The sequence below is a fragment of the Sminthopsis crassicaudata genome, chromosome 2 (genome assembly GCF_048593235.1).
Source record: "Sminthopsis crassicaudata isolate SCR6 chromosome 2, ASM4859323v1, whole genome shotgun sequence".
Classification (NCBI taxonomy): Eukaryota; Metazoa; Chordata; class Mammalia; order Dasyuromorphia; family Dasyuridae; genus Sminthopsis; species Sminthopsis crassicaudata.
Window position 1 is genome coordinate 187,273,858 of NC_133618.1, and position 27,982 is coordinate 187,301,839.

Genomic DNA, 27,982 nt, shown 5'->3' on the forward strand with positions numbered 1-27,982 from the left:
ATATCAGTAGTACTATTTAGACCTGCTCAGAAGAAAGAAAGGGAGTAGAAAGTTTCAATTGAAAAAGTCTTGCAGTAACCAATTTGAGAATGAAAAATGTGTACCTTGAAGTAACAAATAAGTAACTTGAACAGAATTATCAGACCTTCTGGTATGAGTTATATTGATCACTAGATTGCCTTTAATGCTAACATGCATATGCCATGTCTGAATTCACAACATGAAACTTCAGGAACAGAAGCAATTATTAAGTTAATTTTGTGTGAAACTTTCACCTGAAACTTCTAGGAAATTGAAAGTAACAAGTTTCTTGAACTATCCAGATAACACTCAAAATTTTAAGGAAGAATAATCTTTCAAAACCTCCTTTAAAATCACCAAAATGCTTCCCCCATTATTTCTATTTATCAGAAATAATACTTTTCTACTTTAGAACTTCACTAGATAACATGTTGAATAAGAATAAATTAATCCTGAGGTTATTTAGAACTTTTAATATTATGTCAATACTTTTGAAATAATTGATAGCAACTTTGGTCTCCCTTTTCACTTATCCAAAGTCTGTTTTACTTCTTCAAACCTTTCTTTTTTTAACTCTATAGCAACCCCAGGGTTATTGCTAAGTCTCTCAGAAGTGAAACCTAGCATGGCTTACCACTATTTCATCAGTATATTGCAAAACTAGACTTTCTTTTCAGAGGGGAAAACCAAGCAAGCCTGCAAACCTACATCCCTATGCCAAAATGTGAAAAGTGGTTCCTCAAGCACAAGAGGACCAATGCAATGAATCCAGTTGTTCAGAAGTCAAAGAGCCAGAATTTTACTGTTTTAACATTTAAAAATTGCTAGTTTAAATAATAGGAGAGCTTTGTAAAGCAGGTTTATATTTGAATAAAGTTAATTACTTCCACCTTCTTAGGCAAATTAAAAAAAAAAAATTTAGATTATCTAAAAATAAATGGCTGATTGTAAAAGTGCTAGAGTTTGGGAAAACATGACTAGAAGAGATAGCAATCTATAAATATTTTAGTTGCAACTAAAGAAATATTTTATTTTTCTTTTTTAAGTATATATATACATGCATGCACATAGAGACATATATTCATTATTTAGATTTCAAAAGAATATAATCCCTTGAAGACAGAGATCATTTTATTTGTCCCTTGGTAATCTAATTTCTGAAATCAGTACTAGAATGTACTTGGCATATTTATAAATGCTTTCTGACTAGCTATAGAGTGATTGCTTGATAGATGATTGTTGAATAATTATTGATATTAAACTTTTAAAAAATGAAGAATTCTACTTTTTCATCAGAGGATTATTTTTGCAGTTTAAAAGGAAAGGACAATCCAATCAGATACAAAGTTAATTTCTTGTTCTAAAAAATCCCATACATCATTATGAAGGAACAGAATATAGGCAAAGAACAATGAATGTGAAGATGGAAGACTCAAGGTCTTATACACTTCTCAGACTGGCTAAGATGACAGGCAAAGATATTGATAAATGCTGAAGGGATGTTGAAAAACTAGGGCACTAATACATTGTTGGTGGAGTTGTGAATTGATTCAACTATTCTGGACAGCAATTTGGAACTGTGTCCAAAGGCCTATCAAACTGTGCATACCCTTTGATCCAGCAGTATCTCTATAGGGTCTGTATCTCAAAGAGAGCATAAAAAAGGGAAAAGGATTCATGTGTGCAAAAATGTTTGTAGCAGTCCTTTTAGCAATGGCAAAAAACTGGAAACTGAGTAAAAGTCAATCAGTTTGTGAATGATTGAATAAATTATGGTATATGAAAGTTATGGAATTTTATATTTTATATTATAGATAATAAATGTGGAAATATGTTTGGAAGAATTGCACATGTTTCACCTCTATTGGATTGCTTCCCGCAGAGGGGAGAGTGGAGAAGGAGGGAGAAAAATTTGGAGCATGGAGTTTTTGCAGGGGTGAAAATTATCTCTACATTTATTTTGAAAATAAAAGGTTATTATCAAAATAAAAAATACATAAAAAGAAATATGCACTACTTTTATAATAGTATCACAATTATATGACTTTAACATAGAGTATAACAGGAATAATGAAGTTTACAAAATATTACAAAGAGCTTCAAAGGAAGGAAGTCATTTTTAAAATGGAAGTTGAGGTAAGAATCAAGTAAAACTTTCTAGAGGGAATAGTGTTTGGCTGGTACCTAAAAGAGTTAATTAAGTGGAGATTAAGGGAAAGAGCCTAACATCTTACATAAGATAACTTGAACAAAGAAAGGCACTGAACTATATTGGATGAGGGATGGAAAATAGTCATACCAGAGTGACTGAAATGAGATCATTTGAAGAATATTATAAGCCAAGCAAGACAGAGGATGCCAGGATGTAGGATCTTGAATCATAAGCTATTAGAATTTAGCCTTTATTAAGTAATGCTAGGTCAGTGTCACATTCTAACCTGTGCATAAGGCAGCTTAATCTATCAGTGGCATGAAGAATGAATTAGGGAAAGAGAACATAAAACTAATGATATCCTAAATTACTGAATTTTAAGAAGCTGTATGTGGTTTCAGTTTAAACCAGCTTTTCTTTATAATATCCAAAAGTTTTCTTAAATACATGTAGCAAATAAACAAAACAATCTGAACATACATGGCAACAACAAGATTAAATGATTATCAATTCTGATAGATGTGTCTCTTTTTCAGCAATGAAGTGATTCAGCCCAATTCCAATGGGCTTGTGATGGAGGGAACATCTACACCCAGAGAGAGGACTGTGGGAACTGAGTGTGGATCACAACATAGCATTTTCACTCTTTTTTTTTTTTTGTTGTTTGCTTACTTTTTTCCTTTCTTTCTCACTTTTTTTTCCTTTTTGATCTGATTTTTTTTCTTATGTAGCATGATAATTGTGAAAATATATAGAGAATTGTATATGTTTAACATATATTGGATTGCTTGCTGTCTAGGGGAGGGAGTGGAGGAAAAGAGGGGGAAAAACTTGGAATACAGAGTTTTGCAAGGATGAATGTTGAAAACCGTCTTTGCATGTATTTTGAAAATTAAAAGCTATTATTAGAAATAAAAAAAATTAAAAAGAAAAGAAAATCACTTGCTATCTTTTGGTCTGTTATGGAACCATTAAAGCAGTCATTTAGTATCTACACCTAGAGCTCTCAAAAGAGTCAAGCTTTAAGGAAATGGAAAAGGCTTTGTTTTTGCTATTAGTTACCTACTGGGAGAGGCTCATAATAATGCATTTTTCTAGAGAGATTAATTGCACTGATTGCAAACATTTTAGTCAAATTCATACTGAACAGTAGGAGATGGTATTATGCAAATTGAGGGAACTTACATATTGCCCCCCCAAAAAAATTCATATTTTTGCAAAAATATTTAAAAATAAATTTTAGAAGATGTCAACATTTATCTTATATAATCTAATCAGCATGGGCGGGAAATGTGTTGTTCTTGATCATTTATCAGGTACTTTTGAATCTCTCTCCTTCAGACAAATAGATTTCTTACTTCATCTTTGGAGAATATTAAAAGCTGGTGTCCCTGACATTTTTTTTGACATATACATTGGTTCTATTTCATTTCATAGTACAAAATTAATGCATTAAAAATAACTTACTTCTATAGAATGAGTCTCAATACTGATGATAAAAACTTGTCCACCGGATGCTGCCCATATTGTATCTTCCATCATTAGTAGACTTCTAACTGGCAGGACACCTAATTTGATCACTTTTTGAGGTTCAGAATTCCAGGATCCATCTTTAATGAAAAAAATAAAATAAAATCAGAATCTAACACAAATTGCTGATGTAGTTCCCTGCCTCCCCAACACCAAATATATGGGTAGTGAATTGGATCATTCTAAATGTCAAAGAATCAAAACTAATTTTTAAACTGGCATTGGGATATGTGTGTTTGGTGGGGGGAGTGAGAATGGAATTGGGGTGTGTGTATATATATATATATATATATATATATATATAAGATTTTCTGACAAATAGCACTTCAAGTAAAGTAATGTAATCACACTAGAAAGAATTAGAACTAGTAAAAGCTACAAACTAACTTTTTCTCTGTCCTGTTACTAAACTTATTTTATTCTGTCTAATTATACTTCATGCTCAGGATTGTCACAATACAAAAAGCTATTTTTTTCTTGCTAAATTTGTTTTCTTTTCTGGTGGACTGTAGGTAATGAGTATTAATTAAAGATTGACCATTAATAATGAATTATTTTGGCCAAAAAACTTTTTGAAAACCATGTATTAAATGTGAATCCTTTCAGGTCCATGGAAAAAGAAAGTTGTTAAAATTATGGACCTCTGGAAGCTCTGAATTTGATAAAGGGGATAAGTACTTAAAGTTAAAAGATGCTTCCCTGTAACTTCTGCATGATGACAGGAATAGCAATAACATGATCATGAATAATTGAACCATGACTAAATTTAAATACATATATTTTCTTTAAAAAAATACCTATTAAAAAAAACCCTATATTTTCAAATTAAGTAGTAATTAAGTAACAATGCTCCCAAATAGAAAAATATTGAAAATCAGATTTTATTGCTAATAATTAAACTTGAGGTATGGGTAGGGGTGACATTTTAATTTTGGCTATAAAAATATATTAATACTCTTTTTCAATCCACAAGCAAATAAATGCTTTGAGACTCCTCACAATTCAATTCAGTCAACTTCAACAAATGAAGAAAATCTTAGCAACTGCTTATTCCAATTCCTTTATTTTATAGAAGAGGAAAGTTTCCTCAAAGGAAGAGGAAAGATTTGTCCAAGGTTACGTGGCTAATAACTGGCTGACCTAGAATTAAAAGCTGGATATCTAGATTCTTAGCCTATTGTTTCCCCTACTTTATCAATTCCCACTATATATGTATATATATATGTATATATATATATATACATATATATATATATATATATTTAGGATGACAGTTATAAGAGAAATTAAAGAACATGCAACTGAAAAAAATCTATACTTAAGACTATTCTAATCTGACACTTTTTGTTATAAAATCTCATATTAAAGTAGATGACTAGACAAAAGGTTTTTACAGAGTTGAATGTTGAAAACTACCTTTGCATGTATTTGGAAAAATAAAATGCTATTTAAAAAGAAATAAATAACAATATATTGGAAAACAATAAAATTAAGGGATTAAACTTGGTCCCTTTCATCTTTAAATCTTAAAAAAAAGTAAGTGGCTAGAATATTATACATGACATATGAATTAAAGACATCAAATTCTTAGAGGGAGCTTCTATATTCTTTTCTTTCTCTTAGTGATTATTTCAGTGTTCTTCTGAAGTAAGTGATCAGTAACTGTAGTTTACTAGAAACAGTATTTGTGGTATTAATCAAGCTAGTGAAATAATAGTATGTGAGGCCTTCTAGAAAGAAAGTTAAATTTCATGAGCAGAAAAATTACTTCAACATCAGATGGATAATTCCACAGGAAAAATGTGTAGAGGAAGTCTGATCCTGCCAGCCTTCTCTACTGTATCTTCTTACTCTTTATCTACAGAATTAATTACCCTCTAGTGATTCCTTCTTTCCCTCTCTATCAATCTACACTCAGAAAAGGATCAATTAGCCCTTCATATGTTAACTTTACACTACCTAGATAGATGTTTCACTCCTCCCAGGAATAATTATTTTTAAGCCTTTTCCTTAGCTGTTTAATGGAAAGTTTTATCTTCTGGTAAAAAGATCTTCAGACTTACAAAAAGTAGGGAGCCCTGTTTTTCTGGAAGTCATGTTTCATGCAATTAGTGGCCACAGGTTCTGCCTTTGTACAAAGTATGTATGAGCTTAATACCTTCCATGTCCCTCTGAAATTCTTATTTGCTCATTTTCAAAGTTCAAGAGAGGGAACAATAAAGAATGCTTCTACCACATTATTACAGAAAAAGCCTGATTGCAAAAAGGATTTCACAAAATACAAAATAGACTAAAATCCCTAGATAATGACAAATAAAAGGGTAGAACTGATCACTGTCTTATTTTTCATCATAGTTTTTAGACAGATCTGACTTTGAAAACGTAGTTGACTTGTGAATCCATTGCATTAATAGTTTAGATTTTGGTCAGGAGGCGAAAAAATTAGCTTTCACAGAAATTCTCTAAAATGTGTCCCAAGAACATGTTGAGATCATACTTGATCTCTGATAGATATAATTACAAAAATAGCTTGATATTCTTTGAATATCAATAATGAGGCATAAAATAGAGAACCATATGTTTGACATTGTTATAGAAGATACACTGAACAGAGGCCAACTGGAAGTGATTTCTTATATTTAGATGGTAAAATTCTGCAGATGCTCACATTTACAGATAACTATTCTAATACCATCCTTCAAATATTATAGTCAAGACCTCCTCGAGTGGCTCCTCAGAGGCATGTAGAAATTATTAATTTAGTAAACCACATAGGAAAACCCAAGAGGATAAAGCAAATTATGGCATAAAGTTGGATGGATAAGCCCATTGAATTAGTATATCCAGTGTATGGCAACCTACTGTGTTAGTATGTGTAGTCTAAATTGACAGATTAATTTAAATAATTTTCAAAAGATACTGGACAATATGTTAGATTAGCCTAACAGTATGCATGCATGCATGTATGTATGTGCTTTTATAGCACTATGTTTAAACATAAACTGCATCCAATCCATTCTTCGTGTTTATGTATATTGAGAGATTAATTCAACAAATTACCCAACATATATATGTATCTATGAAATCTTCATTTTTGACTAGTATTGAAGATAGATAATAAATTGAGCCCAGAATTGAATAGGAAGTGTAAACCAAATTATTTTCCAATTGAAATATTATGCCTTAGTTTCATGCCAGTCTTCTTAATGTATTCTACAATCCAAACTAGCCTGTTTGCTGTTCCCTGGTTTTAGCTAGCACTGATCCACCAATTCCCACCCACCTCTGAAATACAGCTTTATCTCCAAGGGCAATAGAACCTGAGATACTGAATTAAAACTGGAGAAATTACTTTACATTTTTCATAACTATAATAAGATCACATATTAGATAAATTTCTGTTATATAGTATTATGGGAAGTATTGTAAGCTTCTCAATATTTTAAGAATTTTGATGTTGGAAATTTACAAGTTTTGACTTTATAGGTCTGAAATTGAGCTAACCAGGTAACCTGAGGTCTCTCAGATTTAAAATTCCAGAAGTTGATGATCTTTTACATTGTGATATTTCAAAAGATCTCTAATTTCATTTGTGTGGGTAGTTCATTCACTAACAGCTTTTCACCCTTTTTATACTTCAGCAGACATCTGGATGAGTTAATTCTGATGATGTGGCTTTCTTGTACGTAGGCTCACAGATGGCATCATATATTTCTGAGCTTAATACTTCAAAACTTTTTGACTCTAGTAAAAGATGTCAGGTTTTGCTCTTCACCAACCAAAGTCTTTAAGAAATAATAACCATTTACACTCCAAAACAAAACAATGAAGCAACTGTATTCCTACAATTATTGTTGATTGATTGCTCCCCAAATGCCTAACTCCAGAAAAACAAACAAACAAGAAAAAAAAAATATGGATAGCTTTGATTTGATTATCTCAATACATGTTTTAATATGTATAGATTATAGAGAATTAGCTAACTTTCTATTTGCGTAGCTACTGAATGTATCACAAAACATCTGGTAGTTCTTTTTAGGGATAGAAAGGAAAATTTCAAGCCATGGATTTTCACTTAGTGGTTTTGAAAGACTTTCTCTAGAAACACAACTTTTGGCATTCTGGCTTTCACATATTTTTTTCCTCAGTCTCCTGCCAAAGGATTTTAGCTTTTTCCTTTCTTCTTTGTGAATTAGCAGAAATGATGATGCCCTATGGTGACGGCACCCCTAGGACTCATTCATTGGCCGTTCTCCACTGGTGACAACTTTGTGGAGCATGCAGAAACACCACAGTTAATAATTTGGGCTGGGCATCTGCCTAGGCATGGTGGAATGTCTGAGAATGTTTTTCTTGGAGGTATATGGTGGCACATTTCAATGTGTTATTAATGTAGATTATGCCTGCAGGGGACTCATGGCTAGAATCCAAACCAAAGATTACTTGTATGTCAGATGACATTAGTATAAATCTGACCTTTTGTCAGCATCTTTAACTCTGGCTTAAACATGACATTGCACTTCAGAGAGGAGAAGTTTCAGTTTACATGAGTTTGCAGTCTCATTTTTCCCAAAGATCAAATTTTCATTTTCTACCCTGAGGAAACTTCATTGTTTGTCAGAACTCAGTAAAATGACATACTGTCCCTAAGTGATGGTGTTATCATTTTAATTTTAGTACTTGAAAAATAAAGTGGATACTCATGTTAAAAAAACAAAAAAACAAAACAAAACAAAACAAAACAAAAAACCTGGAATCTGATCTCTATTATGTTGGATTGAGAAAGGTATACTGAAGAAGAGATCAACTAAGTAACGCAATAGAGTGCTGGGTCTGGAATCAGAAAAACTCATCTTCTTGAGTTCAAATCTGGCCTTGAAAATTTGCTACTTATGTGATCCTGGTCAAGTCACTTAACTCAGTTTGTCTCATATAGTCTACATAAGGCTGGGCAATCACTTAATCTATAGCTGTCCTAAAGCAAGTCTATTCATGCAATAGTTGCTTAGTTCTCTCATTGATCTGGTCTCTTTAAAGCAAGTGTCAAACATTAAGCTCCTTTAAGGATAGGGATTGTTTTATCTTTCTGTCTAGCATCTAGCCCAATGCCTGGTATAAAGGAGAAGCTCAGTGAAAAAACAAAAATAATAACAACAAAACTTTACTTTTTAAGTTTGATTGATAGGCATCATAAAATCAGGTGATATAGTTGAATTATAATCTTCCCCAAGGGGAGGAATATTTAGCACTGATGAAAATGCAAATCCTTTGAAGATTAGAATGATTAGGCATAAAATGGTAAAATAGATAGAGTTAATCCTAGAGTCAAAATTGTTGGTTAGTTGTTTCAGTTTGGTCAAATGCTACATGACCCCATTTGGTTTCTTGGCAAAAATACTGGAGTGATTTGACATTTCCTTCTCTGACTTATTTTACAGATGAGGAAATGGAGGCCAAAAGGGTTAAATGCAGCTAGTAAAATGCGAGCAAATACAAAAATTAGTCTTTCTGACTCCAGATCCAGCACTCTATCCCACAAGTAGATCTGAAACCTCAAAAACTTATTAGTTCTCTGATCTTGAGCTAACATAGAATCTGTTTGCCTCAATTTCCTTAACTGCAAAATGGGAATAATAACAGTGTTTACTTTGCAGGCATATTATTAGGATCAAATAAGACAATATTTTCCAGTGCTTGGCACTCTCTATAAAAATACTTACTGTCTGTCTCTCTCTCTCTCTCTCTCTCTCTCTCTCTCTCTCTCTCTCTCTCTCTCTCTATATATATATATATATATATATATATATATATATATATATATATATATATATATATATATATATATATATATATATATATATACTTATTGCTATATATATACTTATTGCTATATAAATACTTACTCCCTCCCTCTTCTTCTAATGCTTCTTTTCAAAAACTCTAAGGCAGACTTTTCCAAATTATTATCATATACAAGAAAAACATAGATTTCAGCGTAATTATGAATTAGTTGATGAAGTCTTGAAAGATGATGTCCAGGCTCTCTCTCTCTCTCTCTCTTTTTTTTTCCTTGATCATAACTTTCAGGGAGACCAATAATTTTAAAATTATCTCTCTTGAATCTATTTTCCAGGTCAGTTGTTTTCCCAATGAGATATTTCACATTTTTTCTATTTTTTCATTTTTTTTTTGTTTTGCTTTATCACATCTTGATTTCTCATAAAGTCATAGCTTCTATTTGTTCAACTGTGATTTTTAAGGAATTATTTTCCTCAGTGAGCTTTTGTACCTCCCCTCTAATTGGCCAGTTTTGCTTTTTAAGCATTCTTTTTCTCATTAGCTTTTTGCATTTCCTTTTGCATCATTATCATTTCTTTTCATTATTTTTCCTCTATCTGTCATACTTCATTATCAAAATCCTTTTTGAGCTCTTCAATAGCCCAAGCCCAATTGCTATTTTTCTTGGAGGCTCTGGATGTAGGGACTTTGGCTTTGTTAACATCTCCTGAGTGTGTATTTTGATCTTCCTTGTCATCATAATAACTTTCCATGGTCAGAAACTTTTTTTGTTGTCTGCCCAATTTCCTAGCCTATTACAAGGCTTTTAACTCTTTGATAAATAGGGCTCTGTTTCCAGGGTGGAGAATACATTGTCCAAAGCTTCAGGGATTTTGTGCAGCTGTTTTCAAAGATCCTTCTAGGACCCTGACCACAAGCACTCTTTTCTACCTGGAGCTGTTAGCAGTATCCCCACCCCACCATAGCTGTACACAGGTAGTGTGCTGGCCAGAGTTGGAGCTGCTAACCCGGGCTGTGTTGGAGCAGCCTATGCTGGGATTACATGTGGGGCTCCCATCTTGGTGCCAAAGACCCTCTTGCCATCTTGACTCTACCTCCTCCTCATCTTTCAAATGAACATTGTACTCACAGATACAAAAGTCACTTTAGAGATCACCTAGATTAGTAATGTCAAACTTAAGTACAAATAGGGGCCAATAAAACTTACATAAGGATCTCTGTAGGGCTCATAGTGATTTAGAAAGCCATATATTAATACTGCATGACAAGACCAAGACAGTTTTTTGTCTTAATGACAAATTAAATGACAATTATAATCTTTGTCCTAAAAAGTTTTAAATAGGCTTTCATTCTGATTACTCTTCTTTTTTAAATCAACATTTTGACAACTTAATGAAGTATCTTAAGAGTTGAATGTCTTATCTAGAAATTGTCTAAAAGAAATAGCCTAGCATTCCTGACCCTCAAGCTAAAATGAATATATTTGAGAAGTATTCTACAAATGATCAATCTTAAATCATTTGATTCATGAAGCTATTTTATTCATGAATATGTTTTGCAAAATATCTTAGCAGAACAATCTAGACTTCCCCATAGTCATTTGCATAGTTAAAGTGTCACAATTAATCAATCAATCTACAATTATTTATAAGTGCTTATGTGTCACATAATATGCTATTCAAGAGCAAAAATGAAAAAAAAAAAGATCCATTCCCTTATGTAGCTTACATTATATAAAATGAAATAATAATGTACAAAGACAGGCATATTCAAAATTTATACAAAGTAACTGGAAAGTTCTTAAAATAATATTTTATTATAAGTCAACTAAAGAATTAATGTGAAGAACAGGGGAAAGGCAGTGAATGAGGATGAAAAGTTGTTCTAAATCAAAAGATGGACAAATACTTTTCAGCACACAATATCTCTCAATGACCATAGAGAGGTAGTGATATTAATAACAAGTCCTTGAAATGCTAAAGTGATTCATTGATAACACTTATGCTCAACATTTTTATATAATTCTCACTTTAACCAAAGCAAACTATCTAGACTGAATGTTTTAGTTTGAGAGATTTATCATGAATTCTATGTGGTCTATCATTTGGTCAAATTCATTTAATACCTTTAAAATAGAAGGCAGAGAAGCTAGATGTGGAAACTGTACATGTGAGGGTAGTTACTGAAATAATAAAAATGGTGGCCCTTACAGACTTATGCATCAAGTAAAGGATTAAAGAAAAAAAAAAAAGAAGAAAGGAAAGCAACAAAGAAGGTAGAGAAAGAAAAATTAAATAGTAATAACAAAAACTGTGCTTTCTGCAAAAGAGAGAGACAGAGACAGAGAACAGAAAAAGAGATATAGAAACAGAGTAATTTTAAAAAACATAGAATAGGAGTTACGAAGGTCATAGATTTTTTTAAAAGGGCATTCAATTCATCAAGAAAGAGTTCACTGGCTATCTGTGAAAGTTATTTCAATAGAGTGGTAGGGATGGAAATTAAATTTTTGGTGATTATTCAGTAAAAGGAATTAAAGAAAATGAAGGCAATAAGTAGAGGGAATGAATGAGTGAATGAATAGCAGGACTGTGCAAATAGCTTCTGTGTTATTATTTTCTAAGTTAGGAAAATACCTGAGCAAGTCTGAAAGCAGGAAGAGAGGATCTAATGGGCAGAAAGAGATTGAAGAAATTAGAAATGGAACAATAATGGAGAATAATTCTAGAAGAGCTCAGATGGATGGTTTAGTTTTATGAAGAAACAAATTCATTCTTTGTGAGTAGAGGGCTGTCTGAGAAGATACATTGATGTAAACCTAGGAGCAGATGGTGGAACTCTCTTTGATCCTGTAATCCTTTGTTGAAAAGAAGCTTACAGTATCCACAAAGTAGATGGAGGGTCTATTTTTGAGGGGAGAGAGCAAGGCCCACATAACAACTATTGGGAACAGTGTGCTAGGGACTCAATATGAGATGAATAAAATAACTTGATCAACAGCTACCAGGTTAGACAGCATGAATTTCTGAAGGGCCTGTAGGATTTTTCATCTTCTTTTGCACTTGTCACTTCACTAATGTCACAAATATTAATGTCATTCATCATATTCATATCAAACATTTTATCACTCATTCATTCAACAAATATTCATTAAATGTCTGATACTTGTATAGCCCTAGAGTGGGGTAAGCTAGATCAATCAATCAATTAGTTATTTATTTATTAAGTGTCAAATGTATTCCAAACAAAGCTAAAGTACCAAGCCAAAAAAAAAAAAAAAAAAAAAAAAAAAAAAAGTCAAGAACAATAGAATTCCAGTAATTCAAGAATTAGAAGTAACCACAGTGACTGTCCAGTTCAACACATACATCAAAGAAGTCCTCACTTTAAGTGTATCTATCTAGTTATCTAGACAAAGTATTTGAATTTAGAAGTTGTACAGAGGAAAAAAAAAGCACCTGACATACTTAGGCATAAATTACTTAGTGGAAAAAGAAAACAAGCAAGCAATAAACATAAGATGTGTACATAGTTCTGTAAACTTAGGTTATACTTACCTTCTGTTTTGGTATAGACAGCAACATTCCCATTAACAAGACCTGCATAGAGACACTGGGATGTGCAAGTTAGGCTCATGACAGTAGATTTTTCAGGTGTGAAAAAGTGTTGAAGTCGCACTTTCTTCGAGCCTTGACTACTTTTATAAATAGAAATACTTTAAAAGAAAAACATAAACTAATAAGCACATTTTTGATATATAGAGAAAGGATTTTAAGAATTAGACTTTTGGAGGCAGCTAGGTGGCGCAGTGGATAGAGCACCAGCCTTGAATTCAGGAGGTCCCGAGTTCAAATATGGTCTCAGATACTTAACACTTCCTAGCTGTGTGACCCTGGGCAAGTCACTTAACCCCAGCCTCAGGGGGGAAAAAAAAAGAGTTAGAGACTTTTGTTCAATTGTTTTACTTTATTATAATGGAGTGAATGTTTAATTTTCATCATGACAAGTTCCACCACCCACCCCAGGCAATTGGGGTTAAGTGACTTGCTCAGGGTCACACAGCTAGTAAGTATTAAGTGTCTAAGGTCAAATTTGAACTCAGGTCCTCCTGACTTCAGAACTGGTGCTCTATCCATTGCACCACCTAACTGCCCCCACATGATAAGTTTTAAAAAATATCTCAGGGGTAAATTTCATGGTATAAGTAAAACCAACCCTTTTAAAACAATTGCCATTCATTCTTGGGCAAGGGGAGAGGAGGAAGAGGAAGAAAGAATCCTAAAATAATCTTGATGTTTCTTATTCAGTACTTACTTTAAAGGAAAATATCTATAAAATGTTCACGAGTATATTGTGCTATGTACGTGTGTGTATAATGCATAGTGTATGTATACATATGTAGGCTATAAATGTGTTTATGTGATCATAGATATAAACAAAGAGGGAAAGATCTCATAAGCAATGTGGTCCAAGCTTCTTATTTTACAATTGAGGAAACTGAGGCTCAGAAATTTAAAATGTCTTTCTCGAAACTGTCAAATTCAGGATTTGAATCCCAATTCTTCTAACTTCAGTTAATACTCTTTTTATTGTACCATACATGCATATGGCGCAAATCATTTTCTATCAACAAGGTTAATTTAATAATTTCTGCATTATGATCATTCACTATTTAATTTTAATGATAAATACTTTTGAAAGTTTTATTTATAACAATGAAAGACAATTATTACCTCCCTTCTTCTGTGCCAAGACAAATAGTAGGTACATCTGAAGCTTTTCCAACCACAGTTTCTGAATCAGAGGTGACACTGGGTTCCTTATGTTTCTGAACTTCCACTGGAATATATATCATACAAAGAATTCTTGATTCCACATTGAAGCATTCAATCACTTTGGGGCTGGAATGTTGAAATGAGATGATGGCTATTTGGCCCATTTGATTAGTACAACTGCCAATCTGAATTAGGAAATTAAGATAAAAAAGATGATCAAGTGATGAAGGATTTCATAAACATACAATTTACAAAAACAGATTTAAAAGACATAATGGCTTTGAAGGAAGCAGTATAGTCTAGTCAATGGACCATAGGGAAGGCATGAGAAAGATCTGGCTTGAAGTCTTGCATGACCATAAGAAGCAATTTAACTTTTCAGTTTTTCTAGGTCACTCTCTAAAACTTTATTTTACAAATGAATTGCCAAGACAGATTCCATGCTAGAAGTGCTATACATTGATTAAATTATATATCTGGACCGTCTCTCTCAACTGCAATACCACCTTCATCCCTAGCCAAAATAAAAATAAATTTTGTTAAGAATATAAAACATTTTTAGGCCCAAATTGATATGCAGGATCAATTGTGTCTTGCATTCTTAGATAAGCATTTTCTTCTAACTACAACTCTTACTCCCTTACTAAACATGAATAATAGGTTCATGTTGAAATAATAATAGTTTATATTTCCTCTTTGAGCTTCACTGAGCTCTTTCTTCAAATACCTCTACATAACAGAGATTATGAATATAGTTAATTCAATTTTGCATGTGAAGAAATTGAGGCTTAAAAGGAATTAAGGCTTGCCTTTGGTGACATAGTTGGTGTTGTGGTCACAATTTTTATTTTGTTTTGCCTCACTCAAAGCCACTATTCTATGCTAATCCACCATTTGGCTACAGAATCTAATGTATGAGCATACCATAGAAATCCTTATTTATCCACAGTTCAATCTCTTACAGGAACAGAATATAGAAATCTACACATTTTAAAATGATAGTTCAAAGCACAATGTCTTTAAAAGCAAATTTAAAACTGCAATAAAAAAGTGAATATAGATTAAAGTAGATAAACCAAGTACTTTAATAAATTTCATATGATCATAGAGACAGAAATTAAGAGAAATTCTGTAGCTTTTTAGTCCAATCCCCTTATTTTACAGATGAGGAAACTAAAGGCTAACAAGTTTATACAATTTGTCCATGGATACAGAAGCCATAAATGTTAGAAATAGGATTTGAATCCAGATTATTTTATTCTAAAGCCAAAGCCATACAGTACTTAAAACATTTTTACTTTATAAATCATTAAGTATTAATACTTTTCTTGGTATTCAGATACAATTTTATCATGTAGAGAAATTCTCTATTCAAGAAACTCCAAACATATGAGCAGATAATTGCAAAATTACAGAGTTGTCTAGAAGCACCAAGGCATTAAATGACTTGCCTCTTCAGTATATGCTAAAGATGGGACTTGAATGCTGGTCTTCCTAACTCTGAATTCAGTTCTCTATTCTATCCTCTACTGTCCTTCTATAAAATCTAATAAAATTTACTATCACAAATGTTAAAAAGATTTGTGATTTATCCCCAGCATGGGGAATACTGTCCACCAACTCATACTCCTGGGATGCTGACACACATATAACTATTAAGTGTCAGGGGTAAGATGTTTAGCTTATATCACCCTAATTCTAATCCTCGTATTCATTCAGAAGGAAGATGAAGATTAATTATTGTTCTTTTGGCTTTGGCTCATGCTAACACAATCAGGGAATAGGCAAAGGAGCAGAAGGAAAAAAGGATGAGTCTACTCAATATTGTTCCTTCCACACATTTCACTAATTAGAAATAAATTTGGATTAATCATCTTATCTAAAAAACAAAAACTCCTTAAGATTTAGACTGTCCAGGCAGTGGACACATAGGAGTGCTGGGTTTAGAGTCCAGAGTATCTGAGCTCAAAATTGACATGAACCGTTTAATCTTGGGCAATCACTAAACTTCAGTCTGTCTCAGTTCCCTAGATTGTAAAATGGGGATCATAATAGCATCTATCTCACAATATTGTTGTGTAGATCAGAGGCTTTTTGTAAAATGATTATCACAGTGCCTATCATGTAGTAGGTGCTTAATAAATGCTTGTGCCCTCCCCCTAACTCACACATTAATGTAAATTACTTTAATCAGATTAAATCCCTCACTTCCTTATCACTGATGTCACTAATGGATTGAGGTTTTAGCTGGAGATCAAGAACGGTGAAAGAGGGAGAAAGAAGAATAATATTAGATACTGGGTCACTTAAAGTACTAAAGCAGTTAAGCAGGGTGTTAACAGTAGGGATAGAATGTGGATAGCCAGCTGACAGAAAGGATAGTGTGTAGAAGAGAGAGCCCCTAAAGATAGCAGATGTTAAAAAAAAAAAAAAAAAAAAAAAAAAAAAAAAAGATGAGAAGGTATGCAAGATATACCAAATAGCTTATGTTTGCTGCAGTTTTTGCTATGATATCCCACAGATATTTCTGTGAGACTAATGATTTTTTTTTAATTTCATAAGCAAAGTTAGAAGCATTCAACTTAAAAGATTTACTTCAAGCATTAGGGAAGCTAATTTATACTCCTCAATAACAATCTTTCAGTATTTGACTTTTGTAAGGTATGTACTATCTAATGCAAATTCTAAATAGCTTATTTCCTGATGTCAGCATTTCAGTGGTTGCAAATTCATTTTTTTTCCCAATGCAGTACAATAGTGGATTGTTGTCTGGGAAGTGTTCAGAGCCAGTTTCCAGTATGATAGGGTATCAAGTTCATTCAGAACTGGAAAACAATGCTATTTCATCTTTCATTTAAAGAAAGTTTAATACATTTCCAATTAGGCTGGAATATTTATCTTTGTAATGATACTACATAAGAAAAAAATTTTCCCTTGTATTTTACATTTTGACCTTGGAATTTTTTTTTCAAAACTATTTTATAACTATTAGACTGTAATTTTTTCTTCTAAATTTAGAATGTCACTCAGTTTTATTTTACAAAGTTGATGAATTTAAAATTCATGATTCAAAGCATCTTAGAGAACATTTCAAGGGTATATTTTCTTCATCCCATGTAATTTTTCAGAAAAAAAAGTTTTCAAATATAGGAAAAATAAAGGAATTATATATATGTGTGTATAATATGAATTGATTCAAAATGAAATAAGTAGAACTAAGAAAACAATTACTATAATTAAGTAAATGAAAAGAACAACAAATTAAAACTGAACATTATATAATTATTGGCCCAGAAGTTTGGGCTCAAGGAAAATACAGAATAACATATTTTACTCTTTCAGGGATAGCTAGGAGGTGTAGAGGATAGAATGCCAAGGAAGATTTGAGTTCAAATATAGTCTTACTAGCTATGTGATGATGGGTAAGTTATTTAAACCCTGTTTTCCTCAGTTTTCTTATCTGTAAAATGAACTGCAGGAGGAAACAGTAAACCCCTGTAGTATCTCTGCCAAGAAAACCTGGAATGGGGTCATGAAGAGTCAGACACAACTAACAAAAATAATCACTCTTTGAAGATACAGATTGTAAGGGCCCTTTAAATGGGCGGACACAGTGCATCGGGATTGAGGCCCAGAAGTAATTTCTGTGGATATTAGGACTGCCCTTGGGCGGGATCCTGGCCATATTGAGATAGTTTTGTAATGGGTGACTCTCTCGCTGATTGGCTGTGTGTGTGACCTCACAGGCCCTATATAAGCCCACTGCAGGCAGCAACCGCCCTCTTTAACCTCCTGCTGTTCACCCTGGCTCCTAGCCTGGGTGGCCAAGCCAAGATGGGTAGCCGAAAGAGGTAAGGATTTTGGTAGTGAACACGTGGGTCTTCTGACCAGGTGTTCACTCGGGAACCAACAAGTCAGGGCATCAAGTCAGGGCATTATGGGAGTAGGTATAATAAAGGCTTTTAAGATTACACGTGGCTGTTCTTGAGTGCGCTACCGGTTACTAAGCTATAGATTCAAGAGATTGTGGCCAGAGACCTTAGAAGGCCTCAGAGGAGGCGAGCCGAGTAGAGCTCACACTGCAAAGGACAGTGGTCAAAGGTGCTCTGGTGGGTCTAGGACAGACTAGTAATTGTAACTGCCAGGAGAGCACGTTACAACAGATTTTGTTGAATTGCTTTCTCCCCCTCTTAATTATTATTTTTTATTGATGATTGATAAAAGAGATGGCTTTCTGGATAGAAAAGGGAAAGGCAGTCTTGGGGAATTAAAATAATTTAAAAACAAAAGATAATTTAAAATTTATTTTCAAAAACCAAAACTAAGAAATAAAAATAAAATTCCTAAATGTCTCATACTCTTTGACTCTGTTATCATTATCAGGGAAGCCAATGGAGGAAAAAAAATACAATATATACAAAAATATGAAATCACTTTTACGTTATTAAATATCTGGAAAGAAAATGAGTGCCTATTATTTGGGGAATGACCATTAAAAAAAAAAAAAACTAATGATCCCATAAATGTAATGGAATATTATTGCAAAGTTAAAAACAACAAATATGAGGGATTCAGGGAAACATGGGAAGAGTTGGGTGAATTGATGTGCAGTAAAAGAATCAGGATCAAGAGAAGAGTATAATGAATGTAATGACAAAAGAAAAAAGATCACTTAAAGGATTAGAACTCTGAGTAATTAAATAACTAATAATGGTCCCAGAGAAAAGTAATGAAAATACTGACTCCAAGGGAAATATGTTGTAGCTATTGTCAGATTGGGGTGATTGAATCAATTAGTTTTGTTTTGCTTTTTATTTATTTATTTATTTTTAAAGAAATAGGGTGGGGTGAGGGGTTGATGAGAAAAAAGTGATTTTTTGTAATTAAAGCTTTTTATTTTCAAAATATATACATGGATAATTTTCATCATTCACCTCTACAAAATCTTGTGTTCTAAATGTTTCCCTCCCTTTCCCCACCTCTTCCCCTAGATGGCAAGTTATACAATGTATGTGAAACGCAATTAGAAGAGTTATTTAGAAGAGTGATGTAAGAAGCCTCAATGAATTTTTTTTTAATTTAAAAAGATTACCCATAGGAATCCATGCTGCATGGAAAAGGAATCCGGCTCAGCTTCATTGCCAAGGTAAGGTTCTGGATTATAAGCAGCACATTCAATCTGAAATGGAATAAAATAGTAGTATATTTCTTTCCTTTTTGGATATAAGTGAAAGGCATTCCTTTCTGTTCATATATTACAAAGTATTAAGCTAACAACCAATTAAAAATCTCCAAAATAAATAGATTTCCTTACATGTAGAATTTAGTATTTAAGGAGATGACTGGCTCAGTTGTACTCTCCTCAATAGTTCACTCATCAGACTTCAGTTAAATAGCTAAAATCAAAACACTTACCACTATTAAAGCACTTAGTAATGGCATCACTTAAAATCATTTATCCGACAGGTTAAAGTGAATGTAAACTTTTTCTTAGATAAAAGGAAAGACTCAAAACTAAACTAGTCACTTCCATGGCACCAGGAACTACTAAGACCAGTGGAGTCTCTAAGTGTAGAAGGAATTCACCTCTATTGCAATGGCCACTTAAAGTCCTCCCTTCTTAGACCTTCTATAGAATAAATTTTGAAGAATCTCAGAGTTAGAAGTGGGAAATTAGTATTGAAAACAAGGAACATCATTGGAATTTGACAGAGCAAGAAAATCTAATTCACTGAATAAATTATAATTAATTTCTGTGTCCATACTGGTAATATGGGACAAAATGCCTCAAGGCCAGAAATCTCACCTACTTAAAAACAGACCCAACTCTTCACTGAAGGGGGGGGAATAAAAGCTTCTAATTATGACTAATTTTGATTCTTGATAGTTTGACAAACAAAGGCAAATAGAACAGACAAATATGAAACATATGCCTCCCTCATTCAAACAATAATGTCTCAAATGCATGTTTTAATACTGAAGACCCTGAAGGGATCATATCACAGAAAAGCAGTTTCATAGGCAAAAACACTTAAGTAGATAACTTATTGTTTAGCATTTACTACTACAGGTGGCAGTCACCAGACAACAAACAAAAAAACATCTATTAAGTATCCTCTCTGTGTTAGACACTCAGAACTAGGAATACTAAGACAAAAATGAAAGTCAGTGCCTTCAATGATTCTGCATGGTAAAGAAGGAAATATGTATACATCTAAGTATATATAGAAAGGCATAAGCAACAAGGGGGATTATCTCTCTTTTAGGAGATAGTATTTGGACTGTGCTTAGAAACTAAAGACAGAAAGAAGGAGGCAGAAGCATCCAGGGGAGATGGGATGCGTTTGGCCAGACAGAAAATTGGCAAATTCTTGCTAAGGAACTTAGCTTTAATTGCTTGCTGTTTGGGGGAGGAGGGAGAGAAGAGGAGTAAGAAAAATTTGAAACTCAAAATCTTACAAAAATGAATATTGAAAAATTATCTTTAGATTAATTAGAGGAAAAAAGAAAATATTATAAGTGAAAAAAAAATTACCTTTAGAAAAGAAATCCCATTAGTTGATATGAAAAGAGGATGTATTATTCTCCATAGCAATCATTCACTATGCTGTCCAATCAGGAGTAATTTCAAGCGCCATATGGATACTAACAACGTCCAGTTAATCATTTTAGATATCACTATGCTTTACCTTAAACTCCTGCTGTTTGGCCACCATCACTGGCATGTGTTTAACCAGGAGAGGATGTTTCTCCTTTTTTATTTGATTCCCGTCATCTTCTACACAGAACCAGCCCAGATGGTTCTCCTCCTCTATAATCATATTCAAATAGAAAAATCTATGAAGCTTTTGATGGATAAAAATCTGCACCCAAAGATCACATTATAGAACTCTGGAATACTTTTGTCTTACTTAAGTTTGAACATTTGAAAAAATGTGAAAATCTATGATTTCACCTTATTGCATTCTTCTTCCTCAGATGGATATTACAGTCAGTCACTCTATAACTCTGTGGATGGATAATTTGAGGAGTTGTTGTGATTTAAAAATTCATCAGGCTGAAACCAATGTAGTAGGAAACTTCTTAGAACTTAGGAGCCCCCAAGGACAGCTTTTGAGTTTGCACTAAATCTACAACTACATCTTAGATTCTTAGCCAATGGTATCACCATCTAGAATGTAGGGTCATCTCAACTCCACAAATAGACTAGAACTATGAGATATTTAAACAGCTCAGCTCTTTCCAAGCTTTTTGGTGAGCAAGAAGGTGTCAAAGAAACTCTTGGAGAGAACCCTCAAAGTATGTTTTTCAAAGGCTTTAGAGCTAGAAAGGATTTCAAACACATGAAGTCATTTTAGCTATGAGGAAAGTGAAGGCCAAGAGAGAAAAGTGATATCTCCAAGTCATACAAAGTAGAATTAAGAAATGAAATTTGAATGTAGATGGTCAAAGTCCAAGCCAATTTTTTTTTCTGTTCCTAGATATCTTTTCTCATTATGATTCAAAGACAATTTCATTCTTTTGTCCTTCTAAAAACTATAGAGTGGTTTTAACCAACTCTGAGGTGCTTCTTACTTCCTTTAATACCACTCTTCCTGTTGGCACTTCTTGAATGAGATGAAAACACTTTAGAGACAATAAAATCCAGCTGTTTTAATCCCCATGTATTTTATTAAAGTAATTCTTAATGCCTGAGTTCACAAATCAGGGCAGCTGTGAGAATAAATAAACTGACACTGGCATAATGCTCTTGGGTAAAAAAAAAAAAAAAAAAAATACAACTAAAACTGAAAAATTTTAATGGTTAAAAAAAAATAAAACTAGGATTTTAGTAATTTTTTAAAGTCCTTCAATTCCGAGGGAAGTTCATTCTCAGTTTGGAGCTTCAATATCTTGAAAGAAGTCTAGCCTAAACTCTTGTTCCCCGGGGATCAAATTTTTTCTACTCAGGTTCCTTTGCCATCAAAGTTAGTAATCCACTAAACTCTATTCACTATATTAGTTTTTCTTCTTTAAAAGAGACAAATTTAGGGGGCCTTTTCATTTCAAAACAAAAGCCCTTCTTTGCCTTTGAAATACAACTAAACAGGTTAAAGAACTAATTTTCTTTTCTTTTTTTTTTTTTAAGTAGGTTTCCCCTTGACTTGTTTAGACAATAACTTAATTGTCAGTCTTATAATGTGCTCCAATACACACATCACCTAAAATTTTCCCCAGTAATTTACACAATTACACACTGTATATAAATGCATAGTGCTTTCATAAAAGAAATTTAATAAAACTGAAGGAAAATATGAAAGGTAAATTAGGAGATGACAAAATTGGAACAAGTCCCTATTGCCCAGTCAAAAAATAATAAATAAGAGAATGTTAAAGATCATCCCATTCAATACTCTTATTTTGTGCATGACAAAACTGAGACTCTAGAGATTGAAACTTGTCCAAGGTGACACACCTGGTTATTTGGGATGGATTAATATCCAAGAGACTTGAGCTGGAGGACTATTGTGAAAAAAAGGAGGTTTTCTTAAGTTAATGAAAAGATTAAGCCCAATGAAGCTATTAAGGAAGAAAAAGCTAAATCTACACCAAAATAAATTTAAACAAAGAAAAACTATCCATATCGCAGTCATTTTTAAAATTTTGTTATTTTGTTTTATTCTTCAGACACACTAGTGTTCCCAATGTTTAAATGTGATAGTAAAGAGGCCATTTTGTTTGTTTTCCAATCACTATGGGAAGCCATTCTATTCATATTTTCCTTTTATAAACATATTTTATAGTAATCTTGAAAAGTAACTAGGGAAAGTGTAAGAATGCTTCATTTAACTTTTAAGTAACTAAATCTTACCCAGGGCAAGCTTAGCCATCTGTAAGTTGTTGATCCAAGATTGTTTGATGGCTGGGGTAAATGTATTAAACACAGCTGTAAAGAAAGTAGGCCGTCCAGACCTGCCAGAAATAATAATAAAACAGTAATCACTTTTTTTTTTTTAAAGTAAGCTCCTTCACCTGAAATTTAATTACACATTTTATCTGTCTAATACAATCACTAGGACTAAAAAATATAGTTCTAATATAAATAGTCATTTCCTCTCCCCCCCCCCTTATAGTAAAGGAAATCTCATTTTAAAAGTTCTACTAACTTGTCTTGTTTCCCTGGGAGCTGCAACTGAATTCGACAGCAATCAGCTGCTCGGATTTCATCTTCTTTTTTCATGATAAGCTTTTGTAAACCTGATGTCCAATCATGTGCCACTGACTGATTTAAGTTCTACACAAAACAATAGCAACATAAAAAACTTTGTAAAATAACAAGGAAATGGCAATTATATTCAAAGCAAGAAAATTCAAAAAGACAGATTAAGCCTTACATCTGGTGACCATTTTTTTTTTTTTTTTTTGAAATTCAAGATGCACTATGGTATTGTCCAAATAAAAGTAAGATTTAATTTAAGGGAAATTAAATAGGTATCCAAAAGACTTTATGAAAATGGCAGGGGGGGAGATGATAATTTTCCTATTATTTTTCAAAGATGAACACTAATAATTCAAATCAGCCAGTAAGGCTGAAATTCATTCTGACATATCTAAGAAGAAAAAAGGAAAAAATAAAATATTGTATTTGGAATTTCACAAGGTATTAGAGCTTTTGAAATGAAACCACCATTGAAAAGTGAATACATTTGAGAGAGAGGGAGGTTACCTGATAGTTTCCTTTTAAGTTTCCTATCAATTGACTGATTTGACCAACTACATTCAAGTCATGCAACAAATTTTGTAAATCATGGTACAGCTGTCCTGGCCCCATGTAAAGTTTATCTGTAACAAACAAAAATATGTAAAGATGTTGCATCAAAATAAAATTTGGATCAAATCAAAATAAATTCAAATAAAAATAAAAATGGAAACAAATTATTACCAAAAAAAAGTACCTGTCTGGAGGAGGAAAAATGCAAAGAGAAAGAAAAATATGGGTAAGAGTAGAAGGCAAATAAAAAAAAGGAAAGAGATAAGCTTATATAGATGAGTTAAAATTTAGTTTCAATAAAAGCAAATCTTTTGAAGTAGCATTAAATACAATTTTTAAAATGGAGTACCATCCTATCAATGAAGCACTGGGTTGGGAGAGTAGTTTGGAATGTGAAAGACTCATAAAAGTGATCTCATAGCCAAAAATTTATTTCATGAAAGGCAAACAGGCTAACCAAAATGAGGCCTATTGGGTCCTGAGAGTGAAGAGGCACTACCTAAAAGTCAGAGGTAAGAAGGGAGAGAGAAAGAAAGGGCAGGGACTAGAGAGTTAGGGAGGAGGGAAAGTCCTAGGAGAGAGTGAACTCTAAGGAGTATTCATTTTTTGCTTTCAGATGCAAGATAGCTGTCCAACTTGGAAGACAAACCAGATATCCTTGAAGCATAGCTTCATGGAATAAAGACATCAGGCCCAACTCCTTTTCTTTCACATATATATTTCCAATGTTATGCCATTAGCTACATTCCTAAGGTGACTACATCATTCCCAAGGTCAGGTAGTGTGAGGCTTCTTAAAAAGTACTGAGGTCTCTACTGCTAATGAGATTTCTACTATATCAATTCCAAGGGTTCCATTACATCACTACTAATAAAATTTCTTGAGAGCAATAGTGATTTTTCATGTTATTTTTGAATCTACAGTCCCTCTGAGATGGTATACAGTAGAATGGACAGACAATCTTGCTACAATTAGGAAGAACTAAGTTCTAAGCTGCCTCTGCCATGTATAAAATATGTGATGTCTCTTAGTTTTTCTGGTCTTCTTTAGGACTCAGCTTGAAGCCCATCTTCTGAAGCCCATCTTCTGAAGCCGTTCTTCTTTTGTCTCCTAAACCCTAATTAACAATGCTTTCCCCTGTCAGATTGCTTTCCATCTATACATGGAATGTATGTATATGTGTGCAGATAGATAAATATAGATAGACATATAGACATCAATATATCATATTTAACTAGAGATCTGTTCCTTGAGGATAGAGAGGTATTTGTAAGCGTGTGTGTGTGTGTGTGTGTGTGTGTGTGTGTGTGTATGTGTGTGTATGTGTTTGGATTTGGTTTCATTTTCTTGGTATTTCCAGTGCCTAGCATAGTAGCATTTAAATGCATGTTGTCTGACCTACATAAGTAAAAGAAGTTTCTTTATCTTTATGGTACAAAATTACCATCAAGACTCTCCAACCTCTTCCTCAACACCTAGCATAGAAAATACTTTGTAAATGCTGTATTGTTTGCTCGGCTTAACATCATTAAATTAGTTCCATTAAAAAAAGGAAATAAAAATGAATAAACCTTTAGGTAAGCAAGTATTACAAATGACATCTCCAGAGAAACCACGCTCTGCAGAACAAATCCTCAGGGTGAGGATGTAAGACCTGAAGTCTCTTTGGTGTGGAACATAATATGACAGCAGGCTACTGACAGTGCAAATTAGAAAACTGAGACTTGGATTAGAGGAACTGTCCCCAGGTCACAGCGTTAGTGGCAGGTCTAAGACAAGAACATAGATCTTTTCACTCCTAATCCTGTACTTCCTCTTCTAAAGGATGAGAAGTAACCACCCCCCAAGGAATGGACTTTTTCTGCTATTGAAATGAGCAACATCTTGACATAAACAGCCCCACAAAGACTTTGACTTAAGATATTTTCTGTTCTGCTTTGAAATGCTTACTTAAACATGCCACAGGGTGTTACTATCACAACTAAGAATAGAACATTTCTTCACAACCATTTAGGAACCAAAGGACTCCAAAGGACTGTCAGATCTACTATTAAGGTACAAACTGATAGAAAGAAAACAACTCTGTTGCTTTTACATGGAAATGCCTGTCTACATGTGTTGAATAGTAATTACCAATTCAGTTTAGCTTCTATTTAACTTAGACTTCTACTCATAGAAACAACTGCTTAATTTATTGCATGCAATTGAAATAAAGATTTCAAAGTGGACACTGAAAAAAGAGGGGCTTTGTTATCCTGTACTGCTCTTGAAGTTTTGCAGGATGCTTTGTTCCCAACCCTAAGTGAGATGAAAAAAACAATTCAAGAACCTATTAGCCAGAAAGAATGAGCTGCTTTTTAATCATTCTGCTTAATTATTCCTATTTACATGAAAAAATTTTAAAACATCCCTACTTCTTTATTTTTTTATATTTTGGCTAGTTTTGTTCAGTTTTCATGATGTGGCCAATATTCTGAAAGCAGTTAGTGAGGAAAGGGTAGGAAGAATTATACCTAATACAATTTAAGCTTCTGGATGGTAGAGAATGTTTTGATTTTGTTTTTGTATCCTAGTAATTAGGATGTAACAGGAAATAAATGCTTGATTCAATTATAGTACATCACATGAATACAAAGAAATATTGCTGCATTGTATGAAATAATGAATATAAAAACATGAAGAAGCATAGGAACACTTATCTGAATTGTTGCAAAGTTCAAAGGATACAGAATAAGGAAGAAATATACACAAAGATTATGCAATGAGTAACAACAAAAACCACTTTAGGCAATATATTTAATTTCCCCAAAATTCTGCATTTTCAATTTTTAAAACCATTTTAGAATAAAGGGATTGACTTAGGTTTGTTTGTTTGTTTTTTTTTTCCCTAAAAATCCTATCCAACTATGAATCTGTACATTTTCATTTAACCTCTCCATGGTAGATTCTACTTTAGAGTAGGTTTCCTTTATTTGTAGTTGAAGACTAAATGTTGAACTGCCTAGTTTTAAGAAGAATCAAAGACTCAAACAATGTTCCAAATGGTTCAGATTAACTAGAATTACACTGACATATGCATTCAAATATATATATACATACATACACATATACACATATTGAGAAATGTGATCTGACAAAGGATCTATCTTTTTTTCTAAATCTCTACCTTTTCCAGATGGAGCTATCAAAAAAATTTTAAAGTGTATTATCACTGCACCTTAGGATATCTTTAATATATCTTTCTAGCTACAAGCCCTAACGTAGGGAAAATGATCGGAACAAATAGCATACTATAGTTGGAATATTATAGCAAAAAAGAATCCCATAATTGAATCAAAGAAACTTAAGTTAGTCTCATGGGTTGTTTGTCCCTTTACTTTCTAGATCTTCAGTTTCCTTAATCAACCAACATTTATGAAATAGTTCCTATGTGCCAGTACTGCACTGAATTCTGAATTAATGATTGATAGAAAAGAGGCAAAAGACAGTCTCCTACCTCAAGGAGCTCATAACAGGGGAGACAACATACAAAGAAATACATACAAAGGAAGGTAAATACATGATAAATAGGAAATAAATAATAAAGCAAAGGCACTAAAATTGTAATGCCAGAGAAACTGAGGCAAGATAGAAATTAAAGAGTATTTAATTGTTTATTAAATGGGAAATAAGGTGTAAGAAGACTAAAAGGGGCTGGGTAATGAAGAGCTTTTAATGGAAAATACAAAATACTATGCCTTTAAAAGCTCCTCATAACCCAGCCCTTTCTAGTTTTCTTACACTTAGTGTAATGGCAAGCACAGTATTTTGTATTTGATCCTGGAGGATGATAGGAAGCCAATGGAGTTTACTGAGTGTAGAGAAGAATAAGTGGAAAATGACATTATTGAATCTACACTTTAGGAAAATAAGTTTAGTGGCTAAATGGAGGACAGATTAGAGAGACTTGAAACA

General features: G+C 33.0%; 1 protein-coding gene across 6 annotated transcripts in view; it reads right to left on the reverse strand.

The window, feature by feature from the left end:
- The window catches only part of ARHGEF10 (Rho guanine nucleotide exchange factor 10), a 199,738-nt gene that overhangs the window by 24,075 nt on the left and 147,681 nt on the right, over positions 1-27,982 (reverse strand). For all 6 annotated transcript variants that reach the window (XM_074287967.1, XM_074287966.1, XM_074287969.1 and 3 more), the window contains 8 exons: positions 23,984-24,099; positions 23,424-23,551; positions 23,129-23,229; positions 20,967-21,088; positions 19,370-19,456; positions 14,236-14,462; positions 13,060-13,217; positions 3,641-3,783 (listed from right to left, as the gene is read on the reverse strand). In XM_074287967.1, coding sequence (XP_074144068.1) covers positions 3,641-3,783; positions 13,060-13,217; positions 14,236-14,462; positions 19,370-19,456; positions 20,967-21,088; positions 23,129-23,229; positions 23,424-23,551; positions 23,984-24,099 — 1,082 coding nt within the window. The remainder of the gene's footprint in view (positions 1-3,640; positions 3,784-13,059; positions 13,218-14,235; positions 14,463-19,369; positions 19,457-20,966; positions 21,089-23,128; positions 23,230-23,423; positions 23,552-23,983; positions 24,100-27,982) is intronic.